Source organism: Rhipicephalus sanguineus, chromosome 4 (genome assembly GCF_013339695.2).
Source record: "Rhipicephalus sanguineus isolate Rsan-2018 chromosome 4, BIME_Rsan_1.4, whole genome shotgun sequence".
Lineage (NCBI taxonomy): Eukaryota > Metazoa > Arthropoda > Arachnida > Ixodida > Ixodidae > Rhipicephalus > Rhipicephalus sanguineus.
Genome location: NC_051179.1, coordinates 175,972,507 through 175,994,236, shown reverse-complemented (window position 1 = coordinate 175,994,236; position 21,730 = coordinate 175,972,507). Strand labels below are relative to the sequence as shown.

Genomic DNA, 21,730 nt, shown 5'->3' with positions numbered 1-21,730 from the left:
ATGCTGGTAGGAGAGGGTCTCACACACCATGGAAAAGTGTTCTCTGTGAGACTTCATGCATTAGTTTGTGACGCTCCAGCGAGAGCGTACATTAAGTGCATAAAAGGCCACATGGCGTACTTTGGATGCGAAAAGTGCTCTCAGAAAGGAACCTACTCGGAGGTTGACCAGAAGGTGATCTTCCCTGATTGTAATAGCCCACTTCGAACTGACGAGAGTTTCCGAAATCAAGTGCAGAAAGAACATCACCATGGGGAATCTCCTCTCCTGTGCTTGAATGTCGGACTCGTCACCCAGTTCCCACTGGACTATATGCATTTGGTATGTCTGGGAGTCATGAAGAAGTTCCTTGTACAGTACTGGGTCAATGGAAAGCCCTGCAGTTCAAGGATGCCTGTTGCTGCAAAGCTTCGTGTGTCTGCAAAGCTTGCGACTTTTAGAGAGTCAGCTCCAAGCGACATGAAGCGGAGGCCTCGTGGGCTGCAGTATTTAGAGCACTGGAAAGCAGTAGAGCTCAGAAATTTCTTGCTGTATTATGGACCAGTTGCTTTAAAAGGAAACCTAGAAGACAGGTTCTTCAAGCATTTTTTAAAACTGAGCGCTGCTGTGACCATTCTTATCTGTCCTAATTTCACCACCCGCCACATGGACATGGCTGAGCGCATCCTTCAGGAATTTGTTAGTGAAGCTGGTTCGCTTTATGGCAAAGGCATCTACGTGTATAACATGCATTCTCTGCTGCATCTTGCTGGTGATGCCAGAAATTTTGGTCCACTCGATGAGTTTTCAGCGTCTCCTTTCGAGAACTTTTTGTATCAAATCAAGAAGCTAATCAAATCGCATTCTCGAGCTCTTCAGCAAGTTGTCAGGCGCCTGAGTGAAAGTGGTCTCACTGGAAATGGTGTGTCGCCTTCGCAGAATCATCGCCCAATGGAACTTTCTGGGCCTCACAATAATGGACCAGTGCCACCTGATTTTCATGGTGACCAGTACTCCACACTTGCAATGGAAGGCACTGTGCTGAAACTGAATAAGCTTGATAACTGCGTGAAGCTCAAGAATGGACATGTTGTGTTAATTACGAACTTTTTGTGCTCGCCATCAGGAATTTTCATCTGTGGTCATTATTTTTCGACGTTGAATAATTTGTATGTTTGCCCTCTGCCATCTTCAGAATTGATGATTTTTTCTGCTCAAGGACTATCTGAGGAATTCTCAGTTTGGCGTGTCGAGAATGTTCAGCACAAGTGTGTGTGTCTACCAGATGGACCACAGAGCTATGCAATATTTCCCCTTCTTCATACTTGCAGTGATGCCTGTTAATGTTGCTAGTTGGCCATCTTTTACATTTGCTCTAAATCAAAAACAAAACACTGCACACTGACTGAAGTACAGCTGCATCACTCCTTCTTTTACAAGACGTTAACTTGCAAGTTTGTTACTTGAATAGTGCTTTTTGTGTGTACAAATTTCAGGTACAAGAAAGCTGTTCAGCGTTGTACATTTTGATGAGGGTGACGACGTGTCTGTAGTGCCTTCGAGTTGGGTTATCGGAAACAAAGAAGTCAAATGGCCACCATACAAAGGTGCTCATAAAGTGACGGCTGCCATAAAACATCTCGAGAGGCCATCGTATGACTGGGAAATCTACAAGTGCCGCGTGTTAGGGACGTGTGGTAAGCAGCTGTTGCAGCATTTTAATTCTTTAGCTTATTGAATGTCTACACAAAAATGCACTGCTGCAGAAACAAAATGTTAATTTGTTTTTTATTGTTTTATTCGGCTGTGCGTTCAAAAGCTCACCAAAAAAATTGTGGCAGCTTCACACTAGTGGTGCCAAGCCTGAAGGAAGAGTGGAGCTGGTCAGCCTTGCTTGTTTCTCTTTTTCTCCTGCTTCTTTGTTTCTCTTTCTATTGTATCTCTTTTTTTTGTATCTGTTTCTTCCTATTTCTTTCTTTTTCTTTTTTTCTCTATTTATCGCTTCCTTTTTCATTCAGCGCGATACAACGAGGACAGAGATGAAGGGTGTTCGTGTCCCTTCCCTTTCATTGTTTCCCTCTATTCCTCCTCCTGTCTTGCTCTCTGTTTTTTCTTTCTCGTTTTTGTGTCTGTTTCTTTCTTTTTCTTTCACTGTCTATGTCTTTCTATCATTTTCTTTCAATCGCTTTCTTTCTCACTCTCTGTTCATTTTCACTTAACGCTCACACCTGCTGTACTCAGTAGTGGTGCTTACCCAATTCCTGTGGCGCATAGCCACTCGACGTGTTTTGTTTGCGTAGGACAGATTATGGCCAGCTTGAACAGCTGTACTGTTAACAAGGAAATTCTTTGTTTTCTCTTTTAGTTATTCATGGTGATGCATTAAGTGCAAGTCCACATTTCATCTAGAGGACTATTCTGATATTTATATTTATAGACTATACTCTTGAATTTCTTACTGCTGCATTCTGAAGGCATACAAAGCTGGCACAAAAAACTTGCTCAGCTATGAATTGTTCTTTCTCCATTGTTACAGCTCTTGCCTTGAATTTTGTGAGCTATAATTTGTTTCTCTCTCTCTTTTTTTTTCTCTTTCCTCTCTGTTTCTCGTCTTTCTATTCCCCTTCCCCGACCCCCCAGTGTAGGGTAGCCAACCGGAAGTGTTTCTGGTTAATCTCCCTGCCTTCTCCTTTTTCTGTTTTCTTCCTCCATAATTTGTTTCTTTGGGCACTGCTTAACAACTCATACTTTTTGACGTTCTGATTTGTGACTCGTGTTCATTTTATCTGCTCTTAGACAGCTACAAAGCAGCCCGAGAAAAAGAAAAGCAGGCGACGGTGACCTCCGACTTGGCGTCTGGGGCTGATGAAGAAGCACCAAAAAGGAAGAGAAGGCGGCCGCAGCGTCTCCAATCCTCGGATGAAAGTGCGGAGGACTCGCTTGACAAGGCAGTAAATGAGCGCCCTTCTGTGCCACGCAGTCTGCAATATGTGTCAAGCCCACCCCCTCCCAAGTTGCCCAAGAATTCTTCAGTTTTACTGCCTGCACCAGCGGCCACACATGCACCAAGCACCACATCCACTTCAGTCCTTCCAGAGGACTCCAGATCAGCAATTCAGAGAGGGGGCAGGACCCATGTAGCTTGTAAGTTAACCTTCGATGATCTTGGATAATATATATGTTACACTGACATGGAGTTCGCGCTTTTTCACATATCCTACTATGTATGGCGTGATGTATGCCTCGGCCAGCATGCTGCCACCCCCTATTCACAATTTAACTCGGCGCATGACTTCCGTTGAAAAGTGAATTTTTTCTTGTGTCCATTTGAACGAGCTGTACTAGTTTATTCTTTGCATTTTTTCAGCAATGCTTGAAAAGGTTTTGAAAGCCCTGAAAGAGATCAAAGCTGAGCTGGGCGCTCAAAGTAAAGGTATCCAGCGCCTTGAAAGTGCCATAGACCTTCAGCAAAGACCATCTGCAGGGCCCAGCTTGGACTCCTCCGTGCTGGATTTGCTTCCCCTTACAACACAGTCAAGTCTGGAGGAGCTTGAGCGCCTACTCCAAGATGACGCTAACAGAGCAGGACTGGTGGGTGCTGAAGGAGATAAACGTTGATCCTTTTCATATTTGCTGAAGAAGGAGTGTTCATTTTCTTGCTTGCAGTTTTTAATTTCGAGCAAGACATGTATGTCATTGCTGGAGATAATAAAATCTAAGGCATTGGTCAGAGCCCTTTTTAAGTTAATATGTGGTTAAGGAGCAGGTTGATATGTAGCTAAGCAGCGCGTGCTTCTGTTTCAGATTTCCCATCTCTCGCACATCGGGGGAGCCTCTCTGCCAGATGCTGTGCGCCACATCCTAAAACGATGCATGAATGACATCCTTGCCCAAGATTTCTCGTTGACAGGGCGAAAGGGAAAGCGGCCGTTAATAGGCCTGCGACTGACGCGAGTAATAAAAGGTGAGGAACTTAATAATTCTTATTTAGTGCTGTCTTCACGGTGCGTTATTGTTAATCTTTGGCTCTGAATACGGGAAAGCAAAAAAAAGTGCTCTGGTAAAAATGAAAACGATGATCATATTGTTGCTTGGACTACAAGGTGCTATTTTCTGCACATCGAGTCTGTACTAGTTATACATAGCTTGACACGATCAGGAATATAGCAGCTTAAGGAGTAGTGTATGTTAAGCTTACATGGAAACCATCTAAACAAAGCAACAGCTCGATGAGGTGGGAAACGTATGGCACTGCATTGTAATTGTAAAGAGCCAAATGCTTAAAATTATGAACAGCTTATTTCTTATAAAAGTGGCAAGTACTTCATTATATGGTGAGCATTATGTTTGCACTTTATTGTTTTCATCAGTCATTACGAGTTTAACAAAAAAAAAAGCATGCCTATGGAGTTATCTGGTTCAGGTCACTAATAGCCCAAATAGTGATGTCTAGCATTTTGTGATGTCATGGACACTACCTGTACCCATTGCAGGTAATTATTATTTGTTTCCGAAGCTTTTAAGCATTATTTCAAAAGTTAATGGTTCACTGGCTAAAAGCTGTCATGGCGTTTGTGAATTTTTGTCATTCACCTTTTGCTACATTTGGAATCCTTTTGAATGTAAGTTTTGTAGAAATTCAGTCGGACCGTTTGTTCTGCATGCTTTTCAAAACTAGCAACAGCCTGCCAAAAGAAAGAGTGTTCAAGATTTGTGCTTTCAGCAAATAGTTGATGTGAAAATTCTCTTTTTTTCAGAGGCTCTGCGACCTTCGTTTCCAACAGCAACAGAGTGCCTGGTGAACGCCCGTATTGCGGACTGGCTGCGCTATGCTCCATCCAGGCAGCAAAAACGGTATGGAGCATTAATTTCAAGCTCTTGTTGTTGCATAAAACTTGTTGCTGAGCGCCCAACCTTTCTGCTTTCTCGTACTTCTTCTCATGCCTTTCTTTCATAGATTGCGCTAAAATGTACCCCTTGTTGCCTCGCTGCTATTTAGAAGCAAAGAAAATGTAATTTCTTTGCATGAGGAGGCATTAAAATTTTTTAGATGCCTTGCCAGCCAAACTGGATAGGTAATACATGAGTGACCGAAATATGGAAGAGGTGCAGTATTTACCATTTACAGACGAGAAGTACCTGGGACTGATGTTTCCACTTGAAGACTTGCTTTATATGAATGAATGTCATGTCATGCAAATGGTGCATGTTCATTGTAAAAAAATTATTACTATGTGCTATTTCTTGCTTTATACAGAAATATTATGACTTTTCCTGCCATTGTTTTATCACTGCGCAGTCCTTGGCCACCCTGTAACACTTGAATTCAAGGTCTTTTTTTTAGAGAAATTGCAGAATGCACCTTGCCATAAAAAGGTGTCACTACGCAAACCTCTCTCCAGCAGCAAAAATTTTAAATTGAGTCCACTAGAAGTGAATTTATCAACCGTACTTGCTTTTACATGCCTTTTCTGCCTTTCCCTTTTCATAATTATCTTAAGCACACTGAAGGCCGCAATATCTGGCCAGTACACAACCACTGAGATAGTGTGGCGTGTTGAGGCAATGCCTTACGATCTCGGAGCCCAAGTGCTATAGGTGTTTGCACGAGTCGGCCACTTTTTCTTGCCGTGGTATCATCACAAAAGGCACAAGAAAGATGTTCCTTGATCAGCTGTGCATGATTGTAGGCTCCCTGCTGCATGTAGTGCAACAATATTTCATTGGCATGTTCCAAGCTGCACAGTACAAGCTTGTTAATTTGACTCCCGTTAATTCGTAAAATCGGATAATCCAGACATGTTCTCTGGCCCCGGCAAGCATGTGTATTGTTTAATAGCATCACTCTTTTTGTTAATTCGGTCACATTTGACCGCAACCCGTTTGATTCGGACGATCCTTGTAGTGGGCCGAGCTCGTGCCGCAAGCGTGTGATGCAAAGGAGCGAAAACAGCGGACGTAGGCCACACGGGTGCCTTCAGAACTGCGCGGACGCTATGATTGTGTCTATAGCAACCACGGTTTCGTCCACAGCGGATGCGGCACCCAGTAGCTTCGTTTTGACTTCAGGCAATGCATGCGCAATATGACAAAAGTCAAACATGGGGAAGGTTGTTGAAGATGAAGATCTTCAGCCGTGACCTGCATGCTGGCATAAAACTCGCTTGCTACATTGTGATGGACGAACTGTCAACCATTTTCCTGGCGAAAATAATTATCGCCACGTGCGCGTGGTGATGTTGGTGGTGGCTATACGTAATTGGGGATGAGTTCAGAGCACGTTTCGGCTTAGGGGGTCTTGAGCCACGGTCAAATTGTGAAAGATGTTGTGAATGACAAAAATTTCGGCTTTTATCCTGCTTTTATACAAAATGAGTACTGGATTCACATATTCATCAAGAAAATGAAAATATATTAATATAATAGACAGTTGTTTATTGTTTTCTTTATACTTTCAATAGTTCGGTTAATCTGGAAATTTTTTTTCGGTCCTGTGAAATCCGAATTCACAAGCTTTTACTGTATTATCTAGAGATCTGGGGCACTTTCTTACCATATTGAATGTGCAGGCACTGCAAAATTGATGCTTTTAATGCAGCTATCATCGGCAATGAAATAGAAAAATTGGCTCAATTCATCTCATGCACCTTAAGAAATTCTCATCTTTTTCTACTCTTGCTTTTTTTTTGTTTACATTTTGCAGAGAAGCAGCCACTCTTATCAAGGCAACCGAAGCCAGCCTCGCAGATGCTGAGGATGTGATGTGATGTGGAATGCTGAGGACGGATCTGATGTCTTGTCTTAGGCAGCATCACTTTTGTTTATAATGCAAATGTGAACAGCACTTTTCTACTTTTGTTCTGTATACATGACGCCATCATGCTGCATTCACCGCCACATTTTCATGGCTCTTGAAAGAAGTGTTCCATTCTTTATGTTCTTTTTCCACTCATGACTTCTAGTACCTCTAAGGGTACCAGTGGGAATCCAGGTTGATTCAGTTCCAATGGTTGCTGCTATATACTGTAAGTGTTTTCATGATGTGCAATTTAGAATGGCTGCTGAGATAGCTGCTCAAGTGTTCCTTTGTTTAATTACTTTATGATTACTTGGGACTGTATAGACTGGAAAGTGGCCATATTCACGGCAATCATTTGTGATACCATGGCGATGCCTATGCATGGGTCACAATGCAGTGGCCTAGAAATGTCACTGTTTCGTCATACACCATCATTTATTTTGTATGTATAGGCAATTCTAGCTCATGATATACTTTAAAGATTTTATATAACTATGCACTTCCAATGCATGAGGGATAATGTAGTCGCCAAGTGGTCATTTAATTATGAAACTACCACTCCTCTGCCTTAGGTAAAAACAACTTTGTTTATTGGTCACGTAATGACAATGATACAGCACGTTTTTTTTTGTGTAACAGGTCTAATGGCAATTAAAATCTTACTGTCATCTGTGGTGATTGCATAGTGTAGTCAAGGCTGATTTTCAACCTATGAAGGCATTTGCAAGTGGCCAAAAATTCTTTGTCTTCTTGAAAGTTGTAAGTTAGAATGATATTCATGTCACGCTCTTTCCTTATAGTCCATTGAATTGCTCTAAAGACTCCTTTGGTTGCATTTGTAACCATCTCGTGTTTTGAATAGGTACGTTGCTCACGGAGTGAAACGTGGCAGTTGTGGTGTGCAGCTGCTGGCGCCTTCATTGCCGTCCTTGGACGCCCAGGCAAGCAAAAGTATACCATGAGGTAAAGGCAATCTGTACATACATGTTGCAGATCACAGCACATCACAGTGCAGCAGTTATCCTGCACATGTGTTTACTGACAATTCCACAAGTACCATTGGTTATTTGCAACAAATGTCCCGTTTCAGTCCATGAGCAGTGTAGTTGGGCATTTACAGAGAAGGCAAATGGCAGTTTTAGGGCACACTCTGTTTTTATGAAAGTGTTCTCATTTTTCAAGAAGTTATTGGAAAGTTTTTATTGCTTCACGGTGTTTTTGAAAGTGCTCTTTTTGTCAATTGCATATCAGTGTTGCATTAATGAGATTTTCTTGTTTAATGCTTGAAGACAAAGCTTGTTCTACAATGTCGGAAAATGGTTTCGGCTGCTTTATTCTCTTAGCCTGCCCATATTTGACCAATACTCTCGTATCTACCTCATCTAAACGTTGGTTTAAAATGGACAACTCTTGCTTTAAAGTTGTATAAGCATCTCCAAAAGCTGCTGCTAAGCGCTTCATGCTGTTTTCATTCCTGTGATTGTTTCTTGTCACAAAGCAAAGTACTGTAAGTAACTTAAAATGCTACTGTCATTGTGTTCAGGAATAAATATTTTTACACCTTTTCTCCTTTCCTTTGTTAAGTGTGGCAGGATGGCTGCACTTTCATTGTAGTGCTCTAGACTAAATTGGAAGTCTATATGAGTATAGTCTGTGTGGTCAATATAATACTCCTCAGACTTCTAACATGTACACATGTATGATAGTCATTCTAACAGGGTAAAGAAATCTCTTTACTTGACATAACTTGTGTTTTAAGACAAAATGTAGTTGTGGTTTGCTGATATTATGAATCTTGTTCAGTTATATGATATTAACCTGCCACAGTGGCTCAGCTGGCTAAGGCGATCTCCTGTGGAGCACGACATAGGGAGGTGTGATGCTCCTGGCTGCGGCAGCTGCCTTTTGATGAAGGCGAAATGCAGAAATGCCTGTGTGCTTGCTAAAGAATGCCAGGTTGTCAAAATTAACCTGGAGCCCTCCACAATTGCGCACATTATAACCATATGGTGGTTCTGGCCCGCAAAGCTTTAGAATTTAATTATTTTATGCTATTATGCAGTCGCATTAATGAATTCATATCACATACGGATGTGTTGCCAATTGTTGCGTGAATGTTGAGTGAATATGTAGCACATGTTGTTACCATGTAGATTAAAAGTTGCAGCAATGTTTCAGAAATGATGCAGCAATGTTGCACATGTGTGTGTTGAGGAAACGTTCCAAAAGTAGGACACTAGCCACGTTGAGGCAACCTCAAAAGGTAATGTTGACTCAATGTTAAGGCAACAATTTGTGCTACTAGGGCAGTCAACCGCGATGGTACACCGGTTACGGTACTCGGCTGCTGACCGAAGTTCCCTAGTTCGATCCCAGCCGCGGCGGTCGCATTTTGATGGAGGCGACATGCTAGAGACCCGTGTACTCTACGATGTCAGTGCATGTTAAATAACGCCACATTGCCGAAATTTGTGGAGCTCTGCTACGGCGTGCCTCATAATCATAACGTGGTTTCAGCACGTAAAACCCCAGATATTCTCATTGTTAACAAGCGTAGCTTTCGCACGGAGAGAGAAAGACTGCACACGCACGTAGGTATGGTTGAAAAAAAAACGGGCCAACTCACGGCGTGGATGAACTCAAGACGATGAACTCAAAACGAACTCAAAACTTGGCCGGCACGGCGTCATTAGCCAGAGCCGCCTTTCGTGGTGTGCTCACAAGAACGTGCTCTTTGTACACTGCTTCCCACGTCTTCGTTATATACCTCGGCTCGAAGTGCTTCTCGCACACGTAATCAGTCGACTGCAGCACGCGGTCCTTGCGCGGAATCGCATGGCGCCAAACATTCAGGCGTTCCGCATCTCGGGGTGCAGAAAAATCGACTTTTCAGTGCAGGTCTTGTACACAGAGTTGCACCGCGGCACAAAACACTTTTTGCCCATTTCACGGCTTTCTCATTCGAATAGCATGACCTGCCATCGCACAAAACGAATTAAACGAGGAAGCAATGTGGCGACAACTGCTTCGTCACCGTGGCTTTGTCAGAAGAGAGGCCGGCGCGCGCCGCTGTGAGCCTCTTGACTGCTCCTGCCATCTCGCGGCGTGACGGCGCGGAGGAACCGAAGTTCGACGCAGCGAGCGCATGGCGCCGGTGCTGCGTCGTTCCACCTGTACTTCTAACACCGTGGCATATACATTAACTCCAGGCACCACCACCTCAGTGCTCACCCTGTGGCGAGAGAGCGAACGGCGCGCGTTTTGCTGTGGGAAACACCGGCGCACACTACAGGCTTCGCCCCTCCCCAGGTTTCATGTTAATGGAGCTGAACACATTTGCCTACATGTCCCTCCGTCACAAATTTCTATTCATTATTTCTTTGCCGCGCACGCGCCAGCTGTGAGTGAGGAGGGTTTTTGGAAACACCAGCTATACAGGTCAGTCAATACAAGCTTCGCTTGAAAAAGATTTAATTGTGGTGCTCAAGCGCGAAGTACGCACCGTTTTCTTGAAAACAATATTTCGAGCCTTGTGTTAAACTTCTGAGTATATTTGAGTTGCCTATTCGCCTGGTGCGCCACCGATGGCGGCGCTGCGAACGGCGCTCCGCTGACGCAAAGGCGGGGATGCGGCTTTTGTCGTCTTCTGGTCTGTGGCTAGAACAGCAGCCTTTTTGTTATAGTTCGCTCATGTCGCACGGCGTTCCCCAACTACTAGCTGTATGTTCTTGTAATGATAGTTCTTTAGGTGGCTGCTATCATTACAGGAGGTTAAGGAACGTTAACATATTTAACGTATCTTCTATATACACAGAGCCATCGCGATCAGGATCATGCCACCGAGTTCGTAGCATCACTCACTGGGCTGGATGGCGTTGAAATAGCTTACGTGAAAGCGCGAACGTCCCGCCAAGCGAGTTAAAGAGAGTCTGCGCTGCTTTGGAAGCGAAGCGGGATCAATTTTACGGCTTATTCGCAAAAGTTAGTGTTATGTAAATAGACTTGAGCGACAAAAAACGTTTGCCGACAAAATGAAATTTATAACTTCATCGACCAGCGGGTTATTGCGGACAGCTAGAGTAGATTGGGCGAGTTGGATGAACATTAAAACTTGTTACACGTACTGAAACACGAATGAAACGCCAGCAGTGGTTCGCGTGCAGTTCCCGCCCTTATGACAGAGACAGATACGCCCTCGCGGTTTGCAGCTCGTGAGCCACAATCATGCTTTCGATCGTGCAGTGCTGTCTAATCGGGCGTGCGTGCTTGCCAATGGTGATGACAGGACGGCGCGCATTATACAGTTTTTAATGCTTGAGGAATGTGCTGTGCTGTCCGTGTTTCATTTGTCACCGATAATAGATATTGATTAACGGTAGGAAAAATCGGCGAATATGTCCATGAAGACGAAAAACAAAGCTCTTTCCCACCACTCTTTTGGCCCCTTTGGCTGGTTATTGCTGTTCTTTACCACACCGTAACGATTGATTATTTTACGGTGAAAGCTTTGGATTCCTGATCAAACGTGAAAATTCACAATCCGCGTCCCTAGTCGGCAGCGTCCATACGAGTGAGGCAAAAATCATCACACGATGACGTCACCTTATGACGTCCTTATGACAACACAGACCGCCAATATTTGTGACGTTATATTGTGACGTCACATGATGACGTCATCACATGACGTGGTCGGTTTGCATTGCGTCCATGATCGGTGGGTCGATCACGGAGGCAATATGAAACCAGGCGATGTGTAAAAAGCTTGCAACGCCTTTGATCCTTGAGGCAGTGCAAAACCAGGATACGGCCAAAAAGCATTCGGAAGGAGGCGGGGAACATCTACTGAACATCGATGAACGAAAAGAAAACATGGATATCGCCTTCCAGTCATCTTAGGCAAATGCATAAGGGACCCTGCGAGTCTTTTTAGTACAGTGACCACATCACGCCCTATGAGGAGTCGACCGTTGAGAGTTATTTACACTATTTTATTGCAAATACATCTTACTACGACTTTTGATGCGAAAGAATTCTATTTATCTACGTTAGTATGATTACACTAATTCTGTTGAGCATATTTTCAAACGACCGGGAACGTGTCAGCAAACGTTGAATGGGTTAAAATATGCTGCACGAAAAAACAAAAAACACAACTCCGCACAACCTACGAAATATTTCACATCACTGTCGTGCATGCCCTTTTGACACGTGCTCTCCACCTTTTTATTTCTTGTTTAAACTTCAAATACTTACGACGCGCTTACACGGCAGCTGCTGAAAAATCGGATTTAATCAAAGGTTGTTGCCTGTAACGACCACTTAATTTATTTGAATGACATCGCACATCGCTTGTCATGCGCTTAAAAATCCGAACAAAGGAATTGAATCGAAGGAGCAGGCTTGGCAACCGAACAAGCGCAGCACGCGGCATACGTATATTGCACTTTAACGCAGACCCGGTAGCCGAAGCCTGAACGCTGAAATCAGTGATCCAGAATGGGCCGGAAAGTCATTTTGAGTGCGCCACACCCATAGGACAGTGGCGAAAGGAAATCGTCGCCACACATACAGATGTACACATTTATGTCTAGCAGACGACACCAGGAGCAATCGACACTGAACGTGCTCCTGACGTCAACTCGGCTCGATTTCGCTGGGCATATTGCTTGAACATTTCGTACAAATTGCTTTATGAACTTGCCTACTAATGTTTCAATTTAACTCAAGCAGGAGAGACTGGCCGCTTGCGTCGAACAGGCTTCACGCATGGAACGCGCGCGCGAAGAGCGGAACCCGAGTCCCCTCTCTGACGCCACACGCGCGAGGGCGCCAGTCAAAGATCCCGAGGCGAATTTTCGTTCACTAATTAGAGGCCGTCGGTCACTATGCAGAGATCAAAAATCGAGGACTCCAGCTTACCTTGAGAAAATCTTCTTTCAATTGTTCTTTGGCCGCAACATTGACGTCTTTGAGCTCAAGCACGATACCAATCAACCTGGCGACAATTCGAACAGCCCTGCATGGTCATAAAATCAATGCGATTGATACGGTGAACTTGCGCTAACAGCAATGTTTCATTTTTTTTTTAATAAACAGATAATCAGTACACATAAAAATAAATCGTGGCGATGAAAAGCATGTATAATATGCCAGTTTTCCTATTCGTTCCTAAATATAAATGGCTAAACGTAAATGCACACCATAACAGCAGCAAGCGAGTGCTTACTCTGAGCACCTTACTTTCGATACCAACTCTATTGCACAACTCAAACACGAAAACAAGAAAGAAAAGTTGGTCGTTTAAGCCTTCCCACCCATTACAATGGGCTCGTGTGCCACAGCATCAACAAAGATAACATCATGCCTTACAGGTGTGCCGCGGATACCACGCTTCTCCTCAATATGACGAATAATGGCATATAGGGTCCTTCCCTACTTCGCGAACATTATGATGATATATGGTGTAGTGGGTACCTTGCAACTGTTCGTGTACTTGTCCCAAGCATGGTCCCAAGAGAGTTTACAACTGTCTCTAGAAAGACCGCTCTTCCAGCTTTCGCTGAGGCTGTGCTGCTTGTCCAGCGCACGACTGACGTTTCTTTTATTTTTAGAAATTCATTTATCTGTTGTATTCTTCCCCCATTTCTGCATTGCCAGAATTTCTTTTTGGTTATTGGTGTAGGTGGTCCTTTCGGTTGTCTATTTTCTCACGGCCTCATCGTCATGAAACTTTCTCTAACTATTTTCCGAAGAATTAGTATTTATACTTTTTTAAACTCGTTGTAATCTTGCAAGCCTGCGCTTTTCTTTTTCTCAACCACACAAAAGCTCAAGGAGTCAATGCGAATTCCGCAGAGATGCTTACCTACACGGTGGACTAGCATTCAGCTGGTATAGCACGATGGACATCTTCGATCAACGACTGCACTCGTTTCGCTCACGTGAGAGCTGTCAGAATGGTGGTGGGTAAAATGCAGCGCCTTCGATGTGTACCTCGCGTTCAGTTGCGGCGAAGCAACGTCCCAAGGAGAACACGAGGCACGGAACGGGAAGTTGCATTCGCCGCCTTCTCTCGGCAGTGGCATCCGGGCATGTCGTTGATAGCGAGGCAGACCATGGAGACGACCTTTTTCTTTTATCGCCACTGATCTGTTTTTAAGGCAAGCGTGACTCTTGGGGGCTTGCGTGGCGCAGTTGAAACATAAAGACCGCGGCCACAATTGCTGCATATTGCCGTTCCGGTCGAACTACTTATCGCGATAAGCAGTTGTTTACCATCTTTAAGAAAGGTAAATCAAGCAACCACTTTTGATATGACAAACTTCGGAGTAGTATGAATGTGTTTTGTGCGTACCACCGTGTTTTGTACACACCACCTATGCGCTGAATTGTTTTTTTTTCTCACAAATGACAGAATAAGCGCTAAATGAGAGAAGCGCGATAAAGGAATATTTTGTGGAAGGAGACGGCCCCTATGAGGGACAGCGACCCGCTGCCTGCAAATGTGCAGACGCGCCTGAGGTGGTGCCTACAACTGCATCTTGTCAAGATAAGGTTCATTCCAGAGTGGACTACATCGGTTGCCTTCATAGTCACGGTGTATGAACGGCTAAAATGAAGGCATTCTATCTTTGTGAGTGCAACTCTTTTGAGCATATCATCAATTTGTTCGTTTATTCCTGCGTCATAACACACAAATAAGGCAGATTCTGTCATTCACTCATTGCCTGTAAAGCAACAATATACTGCATAAAATAGAGATTTTAATACTCTGTGTTTTACGTGCCGACAGCAGAATATGATTACAGGGCACGCCGAAGTAGGTGACTCCGAAGTAATAATAAGCATCTGGTATTACTTAAATGTTCCCTAATAACTTAAGCCTCTGACTGTGATACACGCGACGTCATTGGTGCGAACAGCCTCGATTGGCCCACATGCGACAAATATCAGTTGTGAATTGTCTCCTACCCTGCTTTGCCTAGCAGTCGCCCATCCGTTCTCCCGTGTCTCGCATGACTATCGCGCGCGATCAACGGATTTAACTTCATTTTGTGTGTTCCTGACTGTGCAAGCGAAGATAACAGCACGTACACTCTAAGAAAAAAGCGTGTTAAAATGGTCTGTGGTTCAACCCTCTGGGGACTAATGGGGCTGCCACAACCATTAATCCCCTTAAGGACTAACGGCGCCGGGTCTAACAGTTAGTCACCATGCATCTAACTGTTAGGCCTAACAAACCACCTCACTGGACTAACATTTAGTGCTCACATTTACACCTTACCGGTCAACTGTTAGTCTCCACAGATCACCTCAATGGACTAACATTATGTCCTCACACATACTCCTTACCGGGAAACTGTTAGTCCCCACAGATAACCTCAATGGATTAACGTTTAGTTCTGGCATTTACACCCCTGTCACACGGGCACCCGTGAACTCCGTTTAACTCCCTCGTCTTTTCCTCGAGGGAAATGGGGTTCATGTCACACGGTCACCGTTTCGTTGAGGAAGTTAAATAGAGCTTTTGGTGGAGGGAGTTCGGTAATGACCATTTCGTCTCGATGAAGTACTTTCGTTCCCAGCCAGCTACTGCTACGCTGAAAACCGCACTCGCAAAAACGTCATAATGAGCTCAATTATAATTTTCAGACTATGTTATGTTTTTGTGTGGCATTTCCCGATATGTAGTGTAAGTTTTGGTTGTATTTTTTCGGACATCTGCGCTTGTACTCTCCACACCACGCCTCCCCAAGCCGCCGCTGTGAAGCGTCGCGCCATATTTGTTTCTGCACGTGTGTGGCGCACCCGCAAGCACTGTGACAGGAATGGTGATTCCGAGCACTTCATCAACACACAAAAACACGTTTTTGTTGCTTTAAAGGCGATTGCACAGGCAAAAAATTGGACGTTTCGACGAGCGAAGCAGCGCTGTTTCTGCCCAATGCGGCAGCAGTCGAAAGCTTGCACCGAGCCGTGTAGCACGGCCACAACTCCATTCTGGTTAAGCTCCATTAAGGAGTTCAATGCGGAACGGAGATAAGCGGAGTTCGGTGGTGGCCGTGTGACAGGGGTATTACACCTTATCGGGCAACTGTTATTCCCTGCAGTTGCACCTCGCCGGTCGGTGCACTCAAATACTCCATTCAGATGAACTATTATCCCCAGGGATGCTTTTCTAGTTACTCTCCGCAAGGCTCAACTCTGTCGTGACGGCGCCTATCGAACGTGAGTCACCGGTGACCGAACACGCCGAAGGAGAACTTAAAAGTATGGGCGCTCATTTCAAGTAGTTGCATCATCTAGCGCAATATGTCTTTCGTTTCCTGCATAGTTAGTTTTTTCCCCGAGTGGCAGCGATTTTTAACAGCGACTCAAAATAGCGGTTTGCTTGGTTTGTTCGCGAAAATGGCAGACGAAACGGTAGTGGGACCCTCTCACAAATGTTGTTCCATGGAGAATTCTGTTGCGTCCCCAAGCGACTTTCCTGCTGTTTCTAGCAGAAGTGCCTCTGAGGATAATATCAAATCATAGAAATATAGTTTGGATGATAAAAAACCGTTGAACGAGCCCGGATCGTAGCCAGGTGTTGAGCAGTACATGACGCTTTTTTGCACATAGATTTTTTTACTATCATTGAAATGCCGTGAGGGTTTTCGCGCTATCATATCTTTTATTTGTTGTGCATCGACAGTATATGGTAAAAATTTGGTGACAAACTTCAACAAGTAGAGCGTAATGTTCAGCCCAAGAAGGCAACCCGGCCGTTAGCTCAGAGTAGTGTTGCTCAGTGAAGCGATATGTGCCACAAGGAAAATGGGCGTTTTGAGCATCTTTTTCACTGTGGAGGTAATAAACAGGATTTGTGTTACAAAAATGAGTTTGCGTGGTTTCAAACCCTCTAGAAACAGTCTTATGCCCAAGATGATGGTTCTTGGGAAATGTTCACGGCCGCAGAGATGGTGAATTTTATTTGCCTGCTGATCTATGTGGGCTTCGTCTAGCTTCCACGACTACACTGTAAGCAAAAATAAGCCGAGATGGGAGTAAATGGCTTATTCTTAAGCGCACTCCCCGATGGTGTTTTCTAAACTCCGTCCCGACGGAGTAAAATATTTACTCCCCTATAGGACGGCTTTTTTAGTGGACTGAGGGGAGTTTTGTTTACATCCATCGGGGAGATTCTGCAGGCAGCTACGGGAGCATATGTTTGCATCCATCGGGGAGGTTCTGCAGGCAGCTGCGGGAGTATATGTTTACATTCATCGGCGAGGTTCTGCAGGCAGCTACGCGAGTGTATGTTTACATGCATCGGGGAGGTTCTGCAGGCAGCTACGGGAGCATATGTTTACGTCCCTCGGGGAGGTTGCGCAGGCAGCTATGGGAGTATCTTTTGCATTCACAGGGGAGGTTATGAAGGAGTATATTTGAGCATTTGTTCACGTGAGGAAAAAACTGTTGTGACGCAAAGAAGACGGGGACGAAGCGAAGACATGAACAGACAGACACGGGCGCCCGTGTCTGTCTGTTCGTGTCTTCGTCCTCGTCTTCTTTGCGTCACAACAGTTTTTTTTCCTCAAGTGATGAACCAACTAGCTCAGCAACAAGCCCTGTCGTACACGTGCATGAGTGAGAAGCAGATTTGAGAATTTTTTATATTGATTTCCCACGCTGGGAATGCACAATAGGTTTCCCAGATAGAAGATGCAAACAAAAGCAAGCATTTTAATGCTTTGTGAAAGCTAATTTATTGCATATTTATTGTATAAACTTCTTGCACTTTGAAAATAAATTAACAGGACAGGTAATAACAGAGCCACTTTTGAAAACTGCATTAATAAAGACAATGTATACTATTTGAGATCACAACTTTTCGAAGCTTTGTTCCATAAACTCAGGAAAAATAAAAAGTAAAAAAATGCTTGCACGCAGTAATACACCAATGAAATGCCAGAAACAAAAACTATGAATTACTTAAAACAAACTGCAAAAATAGGGTGCCTATTAAGACAATAATTATGGAGACTAACGTTTCTAGGAGAATTGTTGATGATTATGCTGCAAAACAAATTTGTCGCTCCAAACACGTGTTGCATTTGCATTTAATACAGCTACGACTAAGTGTTACTCCCCTTTAAAGCATCGCTGTAAGACAGTGAAAGCCTCAATGGCACTGAAGATATTGTACATACATAAATAGGTAAATAAGAAATGAAACCCGAAAGCTGACTAGGCGTAGAGAAAGGAGGCATCTTAAACATCACCTTAAAGGGACACAAACCATGCATGGAGATTTCAGTGTGAAATCTAAAAGTGAGACATTGAGCTTGATTTTTTCCTTTTATTATTAAAGCTGTGATGGCGAAATTAACATTACAGTTTGCATATTGAAATTTAGCAATCTAAACCTATTAACTATTTCACTTTAGTGTCCCTTTAAAAATGCATCAGGCATTGGTGTGAACATATTCCCGAGAACTTTAGTTATTCTTGTTCATGAGCATGATCACGTGAAACAAAAATACTAGCCACTTTTATGGCCCACAATGTCATAGACTACGCTCGGCGACAACTTTTCTTCACATCACTGTTGAAACTACAGAACTGAAGCGTATGATTGCTACTGCACAAATAGTAAATGATAATTTTCTCATTGGTCTTGTTGAAATAAATTTTCCTTCGTTTGAGATTAAAACAGTTGCGAGAAGTCGTAGGTAAAATAGTTATTGTTTACATTGCATCAATGCCTGCGTCACGTTTTCATCAATTCATCAAAAAAGGCAATAAACCAAAAGAAACATCAATGTTATAAGCTTCACAGGTACTTAGTGAGCACTACAAAAGTTGAAGCACAAACATAACAAAAGAATGCACGTATAATTCTCCAGCAAAAAAATATGAATGAAAGGCAACCAAGAACAACTTGATATTGCTCTCGAGCCACACGCGGGAAAAAAGAAAAGGAAAACAAAACAGCATTGATGCGGAATCGTAGTAAATTCAGTAAATATGTCGCCACACTTCGCTCAGTGTCTCGAAGAGCATATTTTTTGCTAGATTTAATGGTGTCTTAGGGCTGATGTTGTGTCATTTCACTATATATGAGCGTTATTAAATTTATACACCTATTGTCTTTTGTAGTTCTTGATTGTACCATTGCGTGTATTAAGCTATTCTTGTTTTATTTTTTTCATGTCTAGTGTCCCTCCTGCTTGGGCCAAGTTGGCCTGCAGTATATTGTAATAAATAAATAAATATGGACGATCAACAAACCAACAAATTATGATCTCACAACAAAACGTGGACACAGAAAAGAAAACACTTAAAACAAACGGGCACTAACATGTTTTACAAAAGTGCTGCCCTACAAATACTGGGCCACAGGCGCCACACAGCCCTTGAAAAAAATTATTAGCTCCAGTGCTTTAACACGGAGCTAATAATTTTGGTTCCGTTAACACATTTTGGTTCCGTTTACCGATCATCTTCATCCTCTGGATCAGATTTTTGTGTTTACTTTGAAAAAATGATGAAAGAGTTATCTACAGATAATAAATATGTTATAATTACAGGTGATATCCACTTCAACTTATTGGATTCATCCTGTTTTCATAGTTTTGGTGACGAATGCCTTATTAACATCCCTACTCATTCTGTATCCGGTGGCTCCAGCACTCTGATCGATCCTGTATTGTCGAATCTTTTGTGTCCACCTGATGTAGAGGTACTTGAAAGAGACATTACCGACCACTTTCCCGTCTTCCTCGCACTACATCTGCCCACTATTCATATGCCAACTGTTACACCAAACTCGTTTTTGATAAAAACTCATTATTAGAAACCGTTTCCCACACTGACTGGTCTTCCGTTGTTGATACTAATGATCCGCAGGTAGCTTAGTCGCGATTTCTAACAAAATTGTCCTCGATTATCACTCCTGCTTCCGGGTGCGCAAATGCAAAAAAAAAGTGGCCTCTCCTCAAAACCCTTGAGTCACTGATAATCTCCTTAAAGAGATGCGTACACGCGAAAGCCTTTTTAAAAATACAAAAAGGCAGCCAGTCAATACAAACCTACGTGCGCGGTATAAAAATTTTTTCAACTCACTTTCTGCTCGTCTTAAAGAAGCTAAAACCAAGTATTACGAGCAGAAGATACCTAAATGTGGTCCTGATATAAAGAAAACATGGGAGATAGTGAGTTCATTTTTGAATAGGAAACAAGCAGCCGATACCATATCAGAAATATCCCACGATGCTAATGCTTACCTTACGCCACTTACATTTGCAGATGCCTTTGGTGATTTTTGCTTTCCTGATATTCATCCGCACGCACAGCAAAACTTATGGGCCTCAAAACGCCTCCCACAATCATTCTATATGTTTCCAACTACTCCTGAGGAGGTGGCATCAGTAACTGATAATTTAAAAATAACCAGCGCTGGGCTGGATAACATTCATCCTGGCTATGTTAAAGTAATTTGTAAACCAGTATCATTTCTCTTATCTCACATTATCAACCTGATGTTCAAAACAAGAATCTTTCCTCGTGAACTCAAACGTGGTAGCATAACTCCAGTTTTAAAGACGATAGTCTTTCTTGGGGAACTTAAACGCAGAAATTTTGGTCTGTCTTTCTGTCTTTCTGTTTGTCGGCACGTCCCTCGTTTCAGCCACTCGGCCAAAGTTGAACCACTTGCCCAAGGGCCAGCCGTCTTGAACTGGTTCGGCTGTTCATACTTGTGAACGTTGTCGATCAAAAAGTAAATATCATGCATATCTGAGGTGCAACATCACTAGGTAAGTATTAGGTGGCGTGTTCCTTTAATAGAAAATGCATACATACGTAATTTTAAGGACCCTAGTTTCTTAAGCTGCGCTGAAAATGCATAAGAATGGAAGCTTGAGCGAGTTGGTATGCGTTCATCTTTGTTGAAACAGCGCTCACTAGACGACGACGAAGTAAAAGAAGGCACAGGACAGGCGCTGCCTGTCCTGTGCCTTCTTTTACTTCGTCGTCGTCTAGTGAGCGCTGTTTCAACAAAGCTGAAAATGCGACTGCGCTGAATTTGCCTTCCTCCGTGCCCTTCGCACGAGCTCATTGTTGTGTTTCGGTTTCGGTTCTGTATTGCACTGTACGAATGCCATGGGTTGGTGTTGAAAAACTTTAGTTTTGAGAAGGCCAAGAAGGTGAAAAAAAATATTTAAAAAATGAAAAAGCAGCGTTGTGGGCGGCCTTCAGGCTGCCGGTTGTGGGCGCCGCTCTGGCGTTCCTGTTTTACCCAGGCGACGTGTAAATAAAAGAGTGTGTGGAGAGTACTCGTTGAGTGCGGACGTTTCTCTGCTTCAGCGCTTTGCGCCAAACCGCGTTTTCGGGCTGGCTGGCGTCCCCGCCGGTCGCGTTGGTCACCGCCGGTCTTCGCCTGCTGCTGCGCCGGGACTACCAGCACGCAACACAGCACTCATGTTTCCCGACGTATTGCCAGATGGCGTCCATATCTCACACAGCGCCTCTTCTATCGTCTTTACACGACATTTGCAGCGAAGCACGCAGATACGCGGCCAATTTTTTAAGACAGGGGGTACCTCATTAGTATCTAATTATAGACCGATATGTGTTTTGCCCTTTTTCAGCAAGGTCACCGAAAAAATTATTGAAAAGCGATTGATGAAATATATAAACACATTAAATATGCTTTCACCTGACCCATTTGGATTTAGATCTGGTTACTCTGCTGACCTAGCACTTGTATCTCTTAGTGACCAACTAAGGAAATACTTCGTAGACTTTTCCCGGGCATTTGACACCACTGACCATGACATTCTTAATAGTAAAGTAGGCTCAATTGGTATAACTGGTCCTCCTTTACTACTACTACTACGCGACTACTTACGTGACAGGTATCAGGTTGTTGGTGTACGTAATGCTTATTCTAAGCCTAAAATGTCTAAT

General features: G+C 43.5%; 1 protein-coding gene across 2 annotated transcripts in view; it reads right to left on the bottom strand.

Annotated features, from left to right (window-relative positions):
• The window catches only part of LOC119390912 (glutathione S-transferase D7), a 77,077-nt gene that overhangs the window by 40,622 nt on the left and 14,725 nt on the right, over positions 1–21,730 (bottom strand). Inside the window, exons 1-2 of one of the 2 annotated variants that reach the window (XM_037658618.2) lie at positions 13,644–13,792; positions 12,698–12,794 (exon numbers count right to left, since the gene is read on the bottom strand). In XM_037658618.2, the coding sequence (XP_037514546.1) occupies positions 12,698–12,794; positions 13,644–13,687 (141 nt within the window). In that variant the 5' untranslated portion in view covers positions 13,688–13,792. Of the gene's footprint in view, positions 1–12,697; positions 12,795–13,643; positions 13,793–21,730 lie in introns of those variants that run through there. The other variant, XM_037658619.2, reaches the window with a different exon arrangement.